The sequence below is a fragment of the Silene latifolia genome, chromosome 4, assembly GCF_048544455.1.
Source record: "Silene latifolia isolate original U9 population chromosome 4, ASM4854445v1, whole genome shotgun sequence".
In the NCBI taxonomy this organism is placed as follows: domain Eukaryota; kingdom Viridiplantae; phylum Streptophyta; class Magnoliopsida; order Caryophyllales; family Caryophyllaceae; genus Silene; species Silene latifolia.
In genome coordinates, this window is record NC_133529.1 from 48,914,981 (window position 1) to 48,932,907 (window position 17,927).

General features: G+C 41.6%; 1 protein-coding gene across 1 annotated transcript; it reads right to left on the bottom strand.

The window, feature by feature from the left end:
• Positions 1-663: 663 nt before the first annotated feature.
• On the bottom strand, positions 664-1,696 carry LOC141651488 (uncharacterized). Its single transcript, XM_074459198.1, has 3 exons — positions 1,523-1,696; positions 1,056-1,394; positions 664-924 (listed from the first exon to the last, which is right to left on the bottom strand). Exons 1-3 carry the CDS (start codon positions 1,694-1,696, stop codon positions 664-666), a joined length of 774 nt encoding a protein of 257 aa, XP_074315299.1.
• Between the last annotated feature and the right edge of the window lie 16,231 nt (positions 1,697-17,927).

Sequence of the window (17,927 nt, forward strand, 5' to 3'; positions counted from 1 at the left end):
AGAAAATAGTAGCCTAGTATGAGTGAAGAGTAGAGAGAACAGATGACACCGGAGTTAACCTACCAGCATAGGATAAATGTCTTGTCCCCCACCCTCTGATTTGAGCAACAATCTTATCAACCAGTTTCATGCCCTCATTCTTAGTGAGTTTTCTGGAAGATATGGGTATGTCAAGATACTTGAGGGTAATGTTCCTCTTCTAAACCCAGACACTTGAAGGATATTAGCCACTGTACTACTAGTTTCTCCATTGAAATAAATTTCTGACATAGATTTATTCAACTGAAACCCTGATGCAGCAAAAGATGTAGCAAAACTTCTAAGTATCCACATAATAGAACTCTCATTTCCTTCTGAAAATATGAGTAGGTCATCAGCAAATAGAAGATGGTTCAACCTCAAATGCTCACACATTGGGTGAAATCTAAAACTCTCTTGATTAGCAACAACCTTCAAAATTCTAGAAAGGTACTCCATACAAATTGTGAAGAGTAGTGGAGATAGAGGATCTCCTTGCCTAAGACCCCTTTTCCCGTGGAAAAATCCAAAAGATCCATCATTCACAGACAATGAATAAGATGGAGTACTCACACAAGTCATAATCATAGCAGCAAATCTCCTGGGAATCTTTAGAGCTCTAAGCATTTGGTCTAAGAAACTCCATTAAACTGAATCATAGGCTTTTTTAAGGTCAGTTTTAACCAAGCACCTAGGAGAAGCAGCCCTTCTATTGTACAACCTTACTAGGTCTTGACAAATTAGCACATTATCAACTATATTTCTCCCCTTCACAAAACCACCTTGCCTTTCCTTGATTATATCAGGCATAATCTTACTTACTCGGTTGCAAATCACTTTAGACAAACACTTGTATATGGTATTGCAACAAGCTATGGGTCTAAACTCTAAAACACTAGTAGGATTCTGAATTTTTTGAATAAGAGTTAAAGTAGTTGTGTTCACCTGCTTAAGCAATTGACCAGTTTGGAAGAAGTCTTGAATGGCCGTAATAATATCTCCACCAACCATATCCCAAGAATCCTTGAAGAACTTACTTGAGAAGCCATCATGACCAGGAGACTTAGTAGTATGGAAAATATACACTCCTTAATTCCCTCAGCAATCACAGAAGCTAGCAAAAGACATTTATGATTCTCAGTGACCAGCTTCCCACACCTCATAGTTGGAATATGCAGAGGAGTAGTACGTTGACGTGTACCCAATAAGCTCTGATAATAGGTAAGAAAAGCAGTTTCTATCTCCTGTGGATCATGATACAGGATCCCATCCTGCCCTCTTATACTCATAACTCTGTTATGGATTTGCCTATACCTAATAAGATTATGAAAGAATCTAGTATTTTCATTCCCATTGCTCGAATCAATTTTAGCTTTCTGGCAAAGGAAACAATGTTGAGTTTTAGAAAGCTTCCTATAGGACTCAACAACTTCACATTCAGTAGCAACAAGGTTAGAATTAGTGGGTTAACATTCAATTGAATCTAAATGTCCTCTAGTAATGCCCGAGCTACTCCCACTGCCTTCTCAATATTAGAAAATTTATTCCTATTCAAGGCTCTCAAAGGTTGCTTTAGTTGCTTCAACTTTGTCACCACTTTATACACAAGAGTACCAAATACAGGCCTGCTCCAGGCATTCTGCACCACACTAGTAATGCCATCATCAAGACTCCACATATTATAGTATCTAAATTGTCTCTTAGAAGGAAGTCTTAATTGTCTTCTATAGCACACACATGGATTATGGTTAAAGAGCCCTTCAGGTAAAAAATGTGCATATGCATTAGGATAAAGATCCATGCACTCAGAGTTGATGAGGAATCTATCTATACTTGAAAAAGAACGGGACAATGGGTCTTGTTTATTGTTCCAAAAATAAAAAGCTACATGGCCTTTGATATCAGCAAGCCCACAGTACTGCACACTGTGGATGCGGGCCCACGAGGGCGAAAAGCGAGCAAGCTTTTCTTGTGCATTTGTGGAGTCGCCACCAATTTATTGTGGAAAATTGGAAACCGTTCGAATACCTCGTGCCATGTCAAGACACAAAGTAGTGACATGAACACCAAGAACTCGTTACCCTTAGCATTCTATGTCTAGAATGACTCTCGCGGATGCCAATGAACACGGATGTTCACAGAGATCTGGAGTAAGGGGTGAGGGTACGTATTAGGAAGCTCTTTTGATCGAACACCTAATCCCACCCGCCTCGATAACGGCCTCTACTAATGATCAGGGAAATTGTCTATACTCGATATGTCGTCGATTTATATGCGTGCAATGCAACATCCATTAGATTAATCCTAGCATGTGAGAATTAATACTAAGTCGGTTATCACATAATTTAACATGCAATTGAGTCGAAGTAGGGTTTAAGATCGATTACATGTGAGAGCATACAAGCAATACGATAAAAGAAATACAATAAAAAAACAATAAAGAAAATTACAATAATTACAAAGGATTAATTGATTTATGTCGAAAATACATCTAAAACGGATAATTTTAGAAAAGAAAGAATAAATAAATAAACAAACAGATTAGGTGATAATACGATTAATAGTAAATTAAACACGTAAACTAATAAACTAGGTCAAGGCAGAAACGGGAGTTCAGAGACAGAACTCAACCAGGAACAGGCGCAGCATAGCTGCATCCTTTGGAAGAGGCGCAGCAGACGTTGCGTCTGTTTCTGAGCTGAGTTCTGGGTGTGAAGCCGGAATTGCAAATCGTTAATAATCATTGGTGATTTTAATGCTTGATTATATTATTTGACTCGGATGGAAGTGCTTAACATATTATTTACATGTGATTGAGGTCATAACAACGATAAAACATGGATAAAAACTAATTAGGACGAATTATTTACAAGATTAATAAGGTTAATTATGAGAATTAAACAAACTAAACAAATTAATTATTAAACAGGTTATTAATGACGAACTAATAATGGCAACGATAAATAATGAATGAAAATATATCAAAGATGAATTCCAGAGACTCAATATAGATGAATCGAACCTCTAAAAACCCGAATTGATTTAAATGACGAAAACCCGCAAATATGGATTATAAGGGATTTAAGTCGGGATGTTAATGATGATAAGTTTTTAATGAATTACAGGTTAAAATTATCACATTAGAATTATTGGGTTGAAAGAAAAATGAACAATTGAAAGCAAAACAAAACAATCAGACGAATCAAAAGACGAAGGAAGAAGGAAGGAAGCGGGAACTGCGGCAGCCTCAGGAAGAGGCGCAGCAGATGCTGCGTCCCTTCGAAGAGGTGCAGCAGTTGCTGCGTCCTTTCTCGGCGTTTGTCTCCTGATAATCCATAAAAAGGGTTTGAAATAAGGTTTTACAAATCGTTTTTAAGCGTATTTTCGACATAAAACTTACAATAGTGATTACAAAAATAAAGAACAATAATTAAAAGAAGGATTTACACCCTCAGACTTACATGTTTGACGAAACGAGATTGACTAAGTTAACGTTTAGTGATGCTCGACTCGAATGTACGACGAAAGTGCCCTCTTAGAGGAATTAAACAGATTGATTACGTTGATTGATTGTGGAGTTGGCCAAATTGGTCGGTCATGCAAAACGAGGCTGGTACTCATAAAGATCCGAGCTTACGTGGTCGAAAGTTCAAGCACGTAGACGCCAAAAAGTAAGAACGTGGTCTAGAATGCAAAGGGAGAAGAGAAGGGCGGACACTCGCGTGAGAAATATGTGAGACCGAAGGTCTCTATTTATACTAATCACACGACGGAAATTAGGGTTTTCGGAGAAACTTTGGAACTGAATCTCGAAAAGATACGAAAAATACGCGAAAAGGATCGAGGAAAGGCGCGCAAAAAGCTGCGTCTCTTGGAAGAGCGCGCAAAGACCGCTTTGCGTCTTTTCCTCGATGGTTTGCTCCTGCGGAAGAAAGATTTTCGTGTTTCTATTATGGAATAGCGGATTAATCTTATTTCCTTAATATTTTATATGATAATTTCGGGATATATTTTACCAAAGATTAAGAGATTGGAAAAATATGGAATAGAAATATCCGGAACATTCCAGAACATTCTGACTCGGCATTTTAAACGGTTATTAGAAAATGAAGACGGTTTTTGACCCGGACACCAAATGTACTCTAATTACTGTCAAAACGACCGTATCGGCGCGTAGATGACGACTATGAGGTAGACACAAGTGTTTGAGCGATCACTTGACGATAAACTTACGAACTATCACAAATCATTCCGTGTACCAAACATGCGGCCTAATCATCACCGGGTGGTTTGCGGGAGGTGCAGAAATGAGGTATCTACAGAGCCCCCACTTTGACTGAGGCTTGGATAAGGCGAAAGTCAAAGTATAGCCATCAGGTTAATCGAAGATTACAACCTGACGACTATGGCGACGCGAGGCGGTTCAAGAGGTTTGAACCAAGGACCTGTCGTCGGGAACATTTTAGAGTCTGTCGACTATCGGGGAGGGTCGTTTAAAGTCCATTAGACTACATAAGTAGGCTCGCCAGCCATAAGAAGAGACCATACCTAAAATTCCTTGAAACTCCAAGGGGAAATAAAACGCGATATTGGAAGAGGCAGCAGGACATAGGCAGGAACTGCTAGGAGAAATCTGGTTGGGTCGGCTTTCAAAAAAACTTCGGAAGAGCTTGGGATCGATGTTGATCTCTACGTGTTGAGAGGGACAAATGTCTGTCTGTATACTCTCGTCGGGGAACATAATCGGGAACTGATCTCCATGTCTCGAGAGGGACGATTGGCTGTCCGTGTACTCTCGCTGGGGGAACATAATAAAGGTGTGTCGAAACACATGTCAGAAAATATCCGCTCGTTGTGGCAAGCAAAGGTTTGGTAAAAAATATATATTACGACAGTTTGCAGTTGGCTTGGAAATGCGGGTCTGGGCGAAGAACAAATGTCAAATGGACCAAATATACGATGTGTGGTATCAAGGAAGAGGCGCACTAAAGATGGGCCTACAAATAACGAACTTATAACGAATGTTCAAAAATTCATTTGGAGGGAAACTGAGGAAGAGGCGTAGCAAGAGCCGCGTCTCTTGGAAGAGGCGCAGCACCTGCTGCGTCTTTTCCTGAGTGCGGCTTTCCTGAGTAAAAACTCGATAAAACACGGGATTCATTTCATAATTTCGAAACATAAAATCTCAATTACTCTCTCAAATTCCAACCATTTCTTGCCAAAATTTGATCAAAAGCTTGCATTTGCCATGACTAATCGAGGTATGTATATTACTTTTGCATTAATCTTCCGTATTTGATCAAATTGGATCGACAAATTAGGATTTTCAACCCTAAAAAGTCGAAAATTTAGGGCTTTTCCCTCAAATGATTTTGCCTTGTAAAATTGACCTTGCAAATGGATAATTGGTAGTATAAGGATCGTAACCGTGTATTTATTTCGAATTTTCGTTGAGTTTTGAGCATTTGAGTGAAGTTGAGACGGTCTCAAAGCTGAACCGTATATTGCTTTGAAAATAGCCTTAGGATTGCCCATTTGCGATGAAACTTGGTATTTGGAATCCTCATATGATGGGTAAACTTCCTACCATTTCGGAATTTTGATTTGTGACAGCTTTTCAGGACACTTTTCTAGGGCATAATTGCCGTTATAACGAAATGCTGTCGAAATTTCGACTCGAACCCATGACTAGGCTTCAACTTAGGCTTGACATGACCCAAATTACCACATGAGCAGATGGGTTTGTGGGAAAATTGGCCAAAGATGGCGAGAAAAGAGCGATTTCGGAGCTTTGAACACTCGAAAATCCCCTAATTAAGGCTTGTCGTCACTTGACGCGGCCTAAATTCACTTTAATTCTGCAGGTGATGAGGCTTCTACGTCGGGGAGAGCTCCCATGGACGTGGACACAGCTCTTGACCCTTCTCGTACGCTTGAGGAGGCGTTAGAGCAGGCTTTCACTGCTGCAGTGGCAGCTGCTGAGGAGGAGGTTGTTGAGGAGGAGGAGGCCCCGAGGCGGGCCAACGTCGGACGAGGTGGTCACCAGCTGAGGGGAGCGCCCGAGTGGGGTGAGAGCTGGGACAACATACACCTCATCTGGGCTGCGGAGGGTCACCTGTCCTACAGGACGGTGAAGAGCTTGGTAACTTAAACTCATCACTCTTTCATTCATCTTCTTTCATTTCTATCTGCTATTCCTTTTCGCTTTCATTCGAACTAAAGATAGCTCTTGCTTCGAATCAAAATAGGAGGCCGGGAACATCAGGTCGTTCTCGGGTTACACGATGATGATGGGGGCCTACGAGAGACTGTCAGCAGAGGAGCGGGCCATCATCGAGCGAGGAGCGTTTAGTGCCTTGGTACAGGCTTGGAGAGACATCACGAGGAGGAAGATTCGGGCTAACCTTAGCCTGGTTCGAGCCTTCCTGGATCGGTTTTGGGACACGACCTCTACCTTTCACATGCCTTTCGGTGAGAGGGGGTCACGTTGGAGGACTACGGCATGATTTCGGCTTGCCGTGCGGGGATCGAGGCGGTGGTGTGGCCGGAGACAGCCATGAGGGTAGACTCGGCCGAGGGCGTGAGCTTGATCGGTGGAACCTCGATGCGAAGGTCTTTGCGGTTCCGGGTTGGTGCCTAGTTCCTATGTTCGGGATTACTTTCGAGAAGAGACCGGCGATGGTGGTGATCGATGGGAGGGAGACGGCTCCTCCTCCTTGCACTGCCGAGCAGAGAGCTCGTTTGTGGCTCTGGTGGTTCTTGTCTTCGATCTACCTCGGAGACAAGGGATGGAGGCTGTCGACAAAGCTTCTTCCCTTCCTTTCTGACCTGGGTGACCTAGGCCATTGGGATTGGGTCACTGCTGGCTTTGCGGTCCTCATTCGCTATATGAGGGCCATGGTTCGTCCGGAGTTGATAGACAAGGGGACTTCTCCGCCATCGTTGGCCCCGGATCATTGGTCGGAGGTATAAACCTCTATTTCTTTTCATGAAAGATCATTTCTTTATCGAATCACGAAAGATCGTTATTGAATATCTTGTTTTACAGGTGTGGGTGTACTCCTACTTTCCGAGTCTCGCGCCCAAGAGGACGGAGCCAGGGGAGAGAGCTTATCCCGTCGTGAGGGATTGGGTGATGTGTCGCACGAAGAGCCAGCATTCCTTCCACGATGCCTGTCGACGGGACGTGAACGCTCTGCAGCTGGACGACGTGAGTATCTTCGAGCCACTTTTCTTTGTTCACTTTTTCATTGCTCTCTTTCGGAACCGATCATATGAATGACCTCTTGTTTGCTTTTCATGGTGGGTGCCCAGACCTTGGGTGGACTACACTAGTGCTCCTCCTTTTGTGGTTGAGGTCCTTCGACCTAGGAGCTCGAGCCGGTTGCTTTTGAGGACGTCGATGGGTCCTGTGTGGTACTTGGGCGAGCGCTTGGCTCGTCAGTGCTCCCGAGATGTCTTGACGGTTCCCATCGATCCTCCTCGGACGATGTTCAGGGAGCCTTCCGATGCTGAGAGGGAGGCTGACTTGGCTGGCGTCAGTGGCGACGCCCTCCTTCTTCCTGGTGAGGACTACTCGGCGTTCCTCTACGGGAGGTTGGCGTACTGGCCAGTCGTGGTAAGTGCTTTATTCTTTTTCGATTGACATGAAAACATGATGAATGATCATCAATTAATGAAAACCATTTGAATTTTGCAGGAGGTTGAGGTGGCGGGCATCGAGCCCCAGCGCACCCCGAGACCCTCGAGTACACCGATGCGACGGGGATGACGACGATCTCCGAGCTTCGCGACTTTGACGCGGCGGTGAGAGATTTTGGTCTAGACGAGTGGCGAAGATCCGATTCGGAGGGTATGCTCCCCAATTTAATCAGCTTTTGTATAAGAATACACTTGTTTAAACTTATCAAATTATTGAGGATCCTTGAAATGTAGGTTGTGCCATCCCGGTTCGTGGCTTTGTGGAGGGTAGCCAACCGGCTACGGGCTACTGCCATCGAGGCACTTGCTGGCGGTCGAGGACGTCAGGTATGAACCTTCCATTTACTTCATTTTTGAATTTTCTAACTTCCTTTATTGCTTGAAACGATTGACATGAGCCAATTCTTGCATTTGCAGAGGGAGCGTGACTTGGAGCGAGAGCTAGCCCAGTCCCGAGAGGAGACGGCTCGCCTGCTGAGGGAGCTAGAGGTCCGCGACGCCGAGATTGTTGCTCTCGAGGCGAGAGTTGTTGAGCTAGGCGGCGACCAGCTGTAGTTTGTTGCTCTTTGTCATTTTTGTTGTTGGCCGTACTTCACAGACTTTTGTTCATTTTTAGGACCTTTATTTTGGACTTTATACACTTTATTTCGGGCTCGAGCCCCCAGTTTGGTGTACATATACCCTTTTAGGTTGTATATATGATGGCCTGAGTGCCTTTACTGTTGGGTTGCTTTGTTTGTACCTGCAGGTTAGCTTTGAACAGGTTTGGTAGATGACGGTTTACGCCGTCATGCTGCCGAAAGAAATTGCACATAAAACACATATTTGTACACGTGGCATAAATTAGCGCACGACAAAGACTCGAAAATGCAAAAAAATTACTGAAAATGACCGGACGGTAGGGAGGGTTACCCCCTAAAAAAAGAAAAAAAAAATAGAAACATATAAGTTTGAAATGTGAAATGGAATGGGAGTGAAATAATTCCCCAAAAAAGTAATTTAAAATAAAATGTGTAAGTTTGAAAATGAATATCTAAATTGGTGAAATGATTCCCCAAAAAAGAAAATTAAAAAGAAATGTATAAGTGTGCTGAAAAGACGAAAATGCCGATATTGCCTCGAAATGCGTGCTCGTGGAATTTAGGAAACGCGCAACATGGTAATTTGGCGGATTTACCAAAATAATAACCCGTATGAATAGGAAATTATTCTTGGAGGAATTAGGAAAGATCCAACACGGAAAATCACAGAAAGAAGGCTTAGGAAGAGGCGCAGCAGGAGCTGCGTCCCTTTGTAGAGGCGCAGCATGTGTTGCGCCTGTTCCCCAGTGTGTCTGTCCTGACAGATTTTAGGAAACAGCTTTTAGTATAAATATAGACGTCAAGGGAGGTTTTATTCACATAATTCTTCCGTCTTTATCTCGTCTTATTACATAAAAGCTCTCTAATTAAGCATACATCATGAATACTCTTGAAATCCGTCTGAAAGAGTGGACAAATGAGTTCTCTAATGTGGAGAAACACGATATGGGGCGCCTATAATTTTGGATCGATCTTGAGTTTGAAGCTGGTCAAGGTAGTCAAACCGTTCCTAGATGCTTGACTTGATTATTGGGACCCGAATTATCACGTATTTGCCTTTCCTGGAGGCGATATTTGCCCATTTCCCGAAGAAATTGCTGCGATCGGTGGTTGGGACCCGGAGCATTTGCCTGCTATACCCTCTACTTCTCAAGGGTATAAGAATAAGTTCAGAGATTTGCTTGGGTTGACAAGAGCTGAGGTTGACCGTCTTGTGACCTCAAAAGGAGTGCGAATGTTGGACTTCATCGATCGATTCATAAACAGGGCAGATCCTACCATTTCCTATGTTGCAAGGCGAAGGGCATTCGGATTTTGCCTACTGGTATATGTCCTTCAAGGGCATGTTGATGAGGATTTGAGAGGTGACCCTCGTTACTTGAGCTTAATTGAGCAAATGGAGCTGCGCAGGAGCCCAGCTTGCCGGTGTTTAGGAGAGATCCTGTTGGGGTTAGATAACAGGAAAGCCAACCGCGACCTTCCTTATTTGGGAAGTCCCATCATATTGCAGGTAACAGAACGAAGCTTTTTATTTCCTTTTTTTGTTTTTTTTTTTCGATTTTTGTTGTTTTTTTTTTATTCTAATACCTGTGTTTTGGTAGGTCTGGCTTATGGAGCGTCTTCGATTGATCGAGCCCCCAGTTAATGTTCCTGCTTATCATGCTAGCTCAATTACAATGAGGACTAGACTTTACATGGTGGACTTCACTCGAGTCTGCAACTATTGGGAGAACAAACAGAAGAGTGATGATGGTCCACTGATTAGATGGATCGTAACATGGTGGCATCTCAAATCTGTCACTAGAGTATCGTCCTTGGATCCTACCCGATCGGTGCGCATTCCTGGTTTGGAGTTTATGATATGCATCTTCCCGGAGAGGTTGATGAGGCAGGTTGGATTGAAGCAGATGATTCCGAAGCTTGATACCGTCCCACAGACCGCTATAGCCCCTACCACTGAGAGCCGAAGAGAATGGGCCATCAAATGGGCTCAAAGAAACGTGTGGTTCTTGAATTCTTCTGTTAGTGCTCTATGGGTGTCTGATTCCTATACGCGGTGGAGGAAAGCTACTACTCCGCAGAGCGAGAGATTGAGGAAGCGCGAGCCCGTTGACTACAAGGTTCGTGATGTAGAGAAGGAGAAAGAGAAGCATCGGCGAGAGGGAGAGGAAGAAGCCGGGTTTCGAGTTGTTCATCCTTCGAAGAAACCGAAGACTTCTCCTGCCGTGGAAAAGGTGGTTGACAAGAATGGCAAGGCAAGACCACGAGAGAGACTGTTGGTGATTAGGTCTGAAGTGGCGCAAGAGCGTCCGGCTCGAGGTCGAGACAAGAAATATGATAAAAATGACAAAGGCAAAGGGAAAATGGAAGAATAGCCTGAGTCTTTATTATTATTTATTATTATTATTATTGTTTGTAATAAGAAGGTGGGGTTTTTAGAATCCTAGCCTATTTTTTTTTAGCTTTATTTCTATTATGTAGCGTATTATTATTAAAAGAAATGAAATAAAAGAGGTTGATTGGTTATGAAACCGTTGCGATTTTCTATTATTATTCTTGTCGAATTCCAAATGCATATGCAAATGTCCTTCTATTTACATTTAAAATAATGGGTTGTATCCTGTGAAGGTTTGCCTACGTATTCATTTAAAAAAAATGAAATCAAACCCTTGCGTGTAGTTCAAGTAAATGTAAAAGAATAATTGTTCTAAGCAAGAGCTTGTAGTGAACTAGAAAATAAGCATGAGCTTTTTACTTACTCCTAAAGTGCAATTCAATTTATTTGATGATATGAGGATGACAAATTGTCAAAATGCAAGAGCAAGGTGACGTTAGCTTTATTTAGCTTGGCCAGGGGCCGTTTATATTCCGTGCCACAGGAGCGACACGTGAGGTTACGCGAGGCGCGTTTTGTTCCTATTCTATCCATAGTAACGTTTCAATTGGTCGAGGTTTGTCGGGTTGGCAAATTCATTCCCATCTAAGTCTGTGATCCTAACCGCACCCCCTGGAAGTATCGACTTGACTAGAAATGGTCCGGCCCAGTTGGGTTTGAATTTCCCTCGTGGATCGACAGGTAAAAGTTCTCTAATTGATTTGAGGACCAAGTCTCCTTCTTTGATATTCCTTGGCTTAACCCTTTTGTTGAAGGCATTTCTACCATATTATCCGGCATGTTAATCAAAGATGCAAGTTTTGCAAGAGCATTTGCAAATTGATTTTCCTCTCGAGGTAGATGTAGGTATGTTACTTGATCGAAGAATTGGGCAACTTGGTCTATCCTTGCTTGATAGGGTGCTAGGCTTTCACTTCGAATTTTCCAAGATCCCGTAATTTGGTTGATGATCAAAGATGAATCTCCATGTACGCGAAGATTCTTGATGCCTAAACCTATTGCTGCTTGTAATCCGATGAGACAAGCTTCATATTCTGCCGCGTTATTTGTCACCTCGAAGTCGAGTTTGACATATTTTGGTGTATGCTCGCCTTCTGGAGAAATGAGCAACACTTCTATTCAAAATCCTCTCAAGTTCGATGCCCCATCAAAATAAAGTTCCCAGGAGTCTACATCGGTTTGGAGTATATCTTCATCCGAAAATGACCATGTGTCTATTGTTTGTGCATCATTGATGGGATTTTCTGGGAAGAACTCGGCAACGGCGCGCCCTTTTATAACTTTCAGAGGTACATACTTGAGATCGAATTCTGAGAGCATCAAGGTCCATCTTGCTAGGCGTCCATTAAGAAAGGGTTTCTCGAAGAGGTATTTGACAAGATCCATTTTGGAGTATACTTTGACGGAGTAGCTAAGCATGTAATGGCGTAGCTTCTTCGTTGCCCACACAAGAGCGAGGCATGTTTTCTCGAGTGGTGTGTATTTGCACTCGTACTCCAAGAACTTCTTACTAAGGTAGTAGATAGCTCTTTCTTCTTTTCCTACGGTTTGGGCTAGCATGGCGCCCATGGCTGTTTCAGTTACCGTGAGATATAAACCAAGAGGTTGATCTCGTTGAGGTGGCATGAGCACTGGTGGCTTGGCTAGTATCTCCTTGATTCGGTCAAATGCCTTCTGACAGTCATCATCCCACATGGTGTGATCTGTTTTCTTTAGCTTTTTGAAGATAGGTTCACAGATCATGGTGAGTTTCAATATGAATCGACTTATGTATTGCACCTTACCCAAGAATCCTCTAACTTCCTTCTCTGTTTGAGGTTGCGGCATTTCGATTAGGGCTTTGATCTTGGATGGGTCTATTTCTATTCCTCGTTGGCTAACAACGTATCCTAGGATTTTACCGGATGTTACCCCGAATGCGCATTTCTGAGAGTTGAGTCTCATGTTGTACTTTCGTAGCCTTGAGAAGAATTTGCGAAGGTTCGCAATGTGCCCCTCTCTATCCTTGGACTTGACAATCATATCATCTACGTATACCTCAACCTCTTTATGCATCATGTCATGTAAGAGCGTAGTTGCGGTGCGTTGATATGTAGCTCCGGCATTGATTAACCCAAATGGCATAACCGTGTAGCAATAGGTGCCTCATTGAGTGACGAAGGCGGTCTTATGCATATCTTCTATGGCCATCTTGATCTGGTTATATCCTGCGTATCCATCCATGAAGGACAATAGCGCGTGATCGGCCGTGTTATCCACCAATATGTCGATATGTGGTAGAGGAAAGTCATCCTTGGGACTTGCTTTGTTTAGGTCTCTGAAATCACCACACAAACCCGGATTCTCCCATCTTTTTTGGGTACGGGTACTATGTTAGCTACCCAGTCTGAGTACTCGGAAACTTTGATGAACCCGGCTTTGAATTGTTTGTCGACTTCTTCTTTGATCTTAAGAGCCCATTCTGTCCTCATTCGTCGAAGCTTCTGTTTTACGGGTTTGAAACCTGGTTTAATAGGGATTCTATGTTCTGCAATGTCCCTGTCGATCCCTGGCATGTCTTTGTAGGACCAAGCAAAAACGTCCTTGAACTCGTGTAGGAGGTTTATGTGAACATTATTTTCGCACATTTAGTCCCCTAATTGAGCCTATTTTGCATACTATTATAACATTCCATAGCCATTTTATCCGTCAAATGCTTTCTATTTTGCTTTCCTAGTGCATTTCGTATGTTTTGTAGGAAGGAAGATAATTAGGCGGAAATTCCCGTCTCCCATGCATATTTGGAAGCTTTTTGATGATATTTGATGGACTAGTATGAAGAGGAGGCAAGAATGATGACCAAGGATGTAGGAATAAAGAGTATATAGAAGGAACATAAGTTTAAAGGCCAGGATGACGAGAAGGAAGCCATTGTAAGAAGAAATTACTCGGAACCCAACCAAGGGTTGCTCCTTTGGCTCTGAAAATATGCTAGATGAAACGGCGTCGAAAAATCAAGTGATCTAGGCTTTTGAATCACTCCAATAGGAGTCCGGATGAGAAAATGACGTCCATTTTACAATCCGAGCTCAAACAAAGAAGTTGTCCGCCAATCCGCTCGTCCCGAGACCCAATCCGCTCGTCTCCTGCAGGACGAGCGTCTTCCCTTCAAGACGCCCGGATTGTTTGACAGACAAGAATGAAGAAAAACACTTCAGGAATCCGAGCGTCTTTGCCATAGGGACGCCCGTCCAACAAGCATCAAATCCGCTCGTCCAAGCACCAATCCGCCCGTCCAACCACCCCAGAATCCGCTCGTCCCGACCCCTGGGACGCCCGGATTCTCTTACAGGCCCATACGTCCTCTTCTTCCCTCCATGAAAGATGCGCATATTTGTGAAAGACCGGCAAAAAGGAGACCGACATCTCCTTTGAGAGGAGCGATTCCTCAAGGACTTAATCGTCATTTAAGCCCTTAGTAACCCTAATTTGTGCACCTAATCCCTACTATAAATACCCCATTTGTAATAATCAAAGGACCAACCTCTCTTAGTAGGAAATTCTCTTAGATTAGATTAGGAGTATATTAGAATAGATTAATCTCAATCTTTCCACAAAATTACACATTAATCTTTCCTTAATTATTGTTCAAGTTTATTATTATTAGGTAATTGAAGATTATAGGGTTATTATTGGAGAATTGACAACTCTTCATCAATCAATCAAGTTCTCTTCTTTTATTCTTTGCTTTATTATTTGGAATCATCTCAAGTTTGGTATAATTCTTTTACCCTTTACTCTTTATTGTTTATTTCCTCATTCTCTTATCATGTTTACACTTGTTGTGATGATTGACACCATTAATGACATGTTTACCATGATAATAAGTGAGTAGTCTCTTTAGCTAGGATTAGTGGGTAATTAAGGGAGATAAACATGGGGAATAATCATGCTTAATCCAATATGTTTCCATAAATAAGTTGCTTGTTTGTTGTAATGTCAACCTATGCACATGTTATGTTTGATGAAATGCTAAGCCTATGAATCCTTGCATTTACAACCATCTCCTATCTATTCAACTTGACTTGTAAGATATAAACCAACTCGAGTCTTGTTAGACCATGCATAGAAGTGATCAGGAGGAAACTAAGTCGACTTTTAGGTGTTGTAAAATCTAATCGATTCGGCTCCGGGACCCAACTCTTCCTAAGAACCGTAAGACATAAACCAACTCGGTTCCTTTACAACATAAATTGCTTGCAACTTTGTGAACATGTTTGTATGATCAACTCCCATGAATCCCCTATGAACCCATGACATCCTAGCACTTTTAATCAATTGTTTACATCCTTCCTTTTATTGCTTGTTTTACCTTATTGTTTGCATTAGTCTAGACACAACTACAAACCCAAACAAATTGTGACACTAGCATAAATTGAGAGAGATAGACTTAGAACCCAAAGCACACCGTCCCATGGGTACCGCTAACTAGTTGTTTGTTGAGAATATAAATGTGTTTGATTGGATGTTTGACGACCAACTCTTGTCCTATCAAAATGGCGCCGTTGCCGGGGATGGTACTATGTGATTAAGTTCTTACTCGTTTGTCTATTTTGATTTTGCTTTAACCTTGAGGAACTTGTTCCTCAAGGATTGTTCTTACCGTTTTTTGTGTAGTTTCCATGCTTGTAGTTGTTTCCTTGTCTTAGCTATGATGATGGCTCAAGACTTGACACATGGAGTTTGTGGTGGATCTTTTGAGTATGACTATGGGTATGGGGAGTTTGAGGAGTTTGAGGAGCAAGCCAACACAAACCTACCTTACTACTCATACAATGAAAATCCTAACTACTACCCCAATTTTTCCCACCAAAATCACCACATCCAATATCCACAACAACCACCCACTCAATACCCACTTCATAATGACTTTCAATTGCCACAATACAACCTCTTTCACACCCACCCACAACAAGAAGATGAACCCATTCAAAATATGATTCTCCAAATGATGGGAGATCAACAAAACTTCTTCAAACAAATGATAGAGGAGAGCCAAAAAAGGGGCAATGTTCTTCAAGGCATTATTGCCCAAGGTGAGGAATTGGAGATTCAAATTGCCCAAATGGAAGAATCCCAAGCAATCACTCCCCACCATTCTTTGGACATTGATCATGAATGTGAATTTGAAGTAGTGACCTTTGATATGGAAGATGAGAGGTGGGGAGAGCCAATCTCTTTGAGCTCTTGTGAATATGAAAGTGTGGTATTTGATGAGGAAGATATGAGGTTGAGTAAGCCAAATACTCTTAGCCTTTGTGAGTATGAGGGTGTGACTTTTGATGTGAACAATGAGGTGTTGGAGAAAGAGTTGATGAGAAAAAGTGAAGCTCCTATCTATGATTCGTATGGAGATAGCGATGATGACAAGCCTATGGAAGAAGCTTATGCGGGATATGTGTCTTGCAACGAAGAAGAGGAATGGAGTTGTGAGATTGCCTTACTTGAGGAGCCCATCCTTGAGAAGTTTGAGGTATGCTTCCATGAAGAAGATGAATTCCTCTTTCCTATTGACCATGAAGACCTTTTCGCACCCACTATGGAACCTATGATTGTTGGAGATGATGTGGAATACCTTCTCCAAAAAGTCAAATCATCATATAAAGGGTACTTGGTGGAAAAGCTCAAGAACAAACTTGCAAATGAACTTGCTTGTGGAAATTTCGCACCCACAACATCAATTCCTAAGGTATCCGGTCATCAATATTATGAGAATTCTCCTTCTACTCTTGAAGGATTGATAAATCCGAATGCTATCATCATCACAAAAATTGAAGAAGAAGTTGGTGAGTGGAAGTCTCCGGACGAATATGAACCACACTTCATACCTTATGTTGACAAGAATCATGGGCTTATTGGTTTGAAGCATTGGGAAAGCTCTAGTGCCAAGGACAAGGTGAAAGAAAGGATATATGACAAACTTCCTTGGCCAAATTTCACGTTCAAATGGAGCAACCCATACTTATGCTTATTTGGAGCTTGTTCACAAGCTTTTGATCTTCTTCTAAGAGCCTTGAGCTCTATGGACAAAGCAAAAGAACTTCAACAATTCAAACTAGTTTGGTGGAGTCCAATCTCAAACCACCATTTGTAAGATACCCTTTCCTTTAACTTTGCATTACATTTACACTTGCATTTAGTTATATACATATACATTTAGCTTGCATTTGTATTATATTTCATATTGCATTTACATTAGTTAGTTCATATAGTATAGTTGCATTGTAATATATCTCACATGATTCATGTAGTTAGTTGCATATAGACTAGAATTCATGCATAGTCACTAATGACCAATCCTATTCTTTTCTACACTAGAAATAGTGTTTAAATCGGTTTGGGGAGGTTTGATCATAGGTGACCATAGTCTACTAGAAAACATGCATCATTTAGTATAGTTTAGATTGCATTCATTTGTTATATATGTCATATAGAATTGCATTTAGTTAGAGCATGCATTCATTCATATCATTGCATTTAATCAAAAATCCAAAAAAAACGTATTTTTTTTCATTCCTACGCCTACATGTACATTGAGGACAATTTCCAAAATAAAGTGGGGGATGGGAATTTATATTCCAAAAATGCATAAAAATTGAAAATTTTCGAAAAATCACAAAAATATGTCCTTTAATTTCATTAAAACAAAATACAAAAAAATTGAAAAATTGGAAAATCCAAAAACAAGTTCATTTCCTTTATAGTGTAGTCTTGTATATATTGTTTTTATATATTGTGTTTATTCATCCTTTTTCACATTGATCGACTACGCCACATCCGAGACATGAGGATATTGAAGACCGCATGGTATGATCCTTCCAATCTCCTTTTTCCTCTTTATGTTAATGACTATGTGGCTTTATTTTGATTGATGCGGTATAAACAATGTGAATTTAGGATTGCATTTAGATTATTTGACATACTAGTTGGTAGAATCATATGCATTAGGATGTATAAATGTTAGTTGCATCATGGCATGTAGTTTGCATGTTAGAAAAATTTTGTGAAACCGTCTACTTGGGAAGCTTGACAAGTGTATATAGGCCCTAGTAGATGCTTTTTCTTCGTAAGACTTTGCTTGTTAGAATACTTGTAAAACACCCTAGGATGTGTCATGCTAGTATCCTTTGACCCATGGATTAAGGCCTAGTCAAGAATACCCTGTGGTGTGATAACTCCTTGGCTACCGTTTA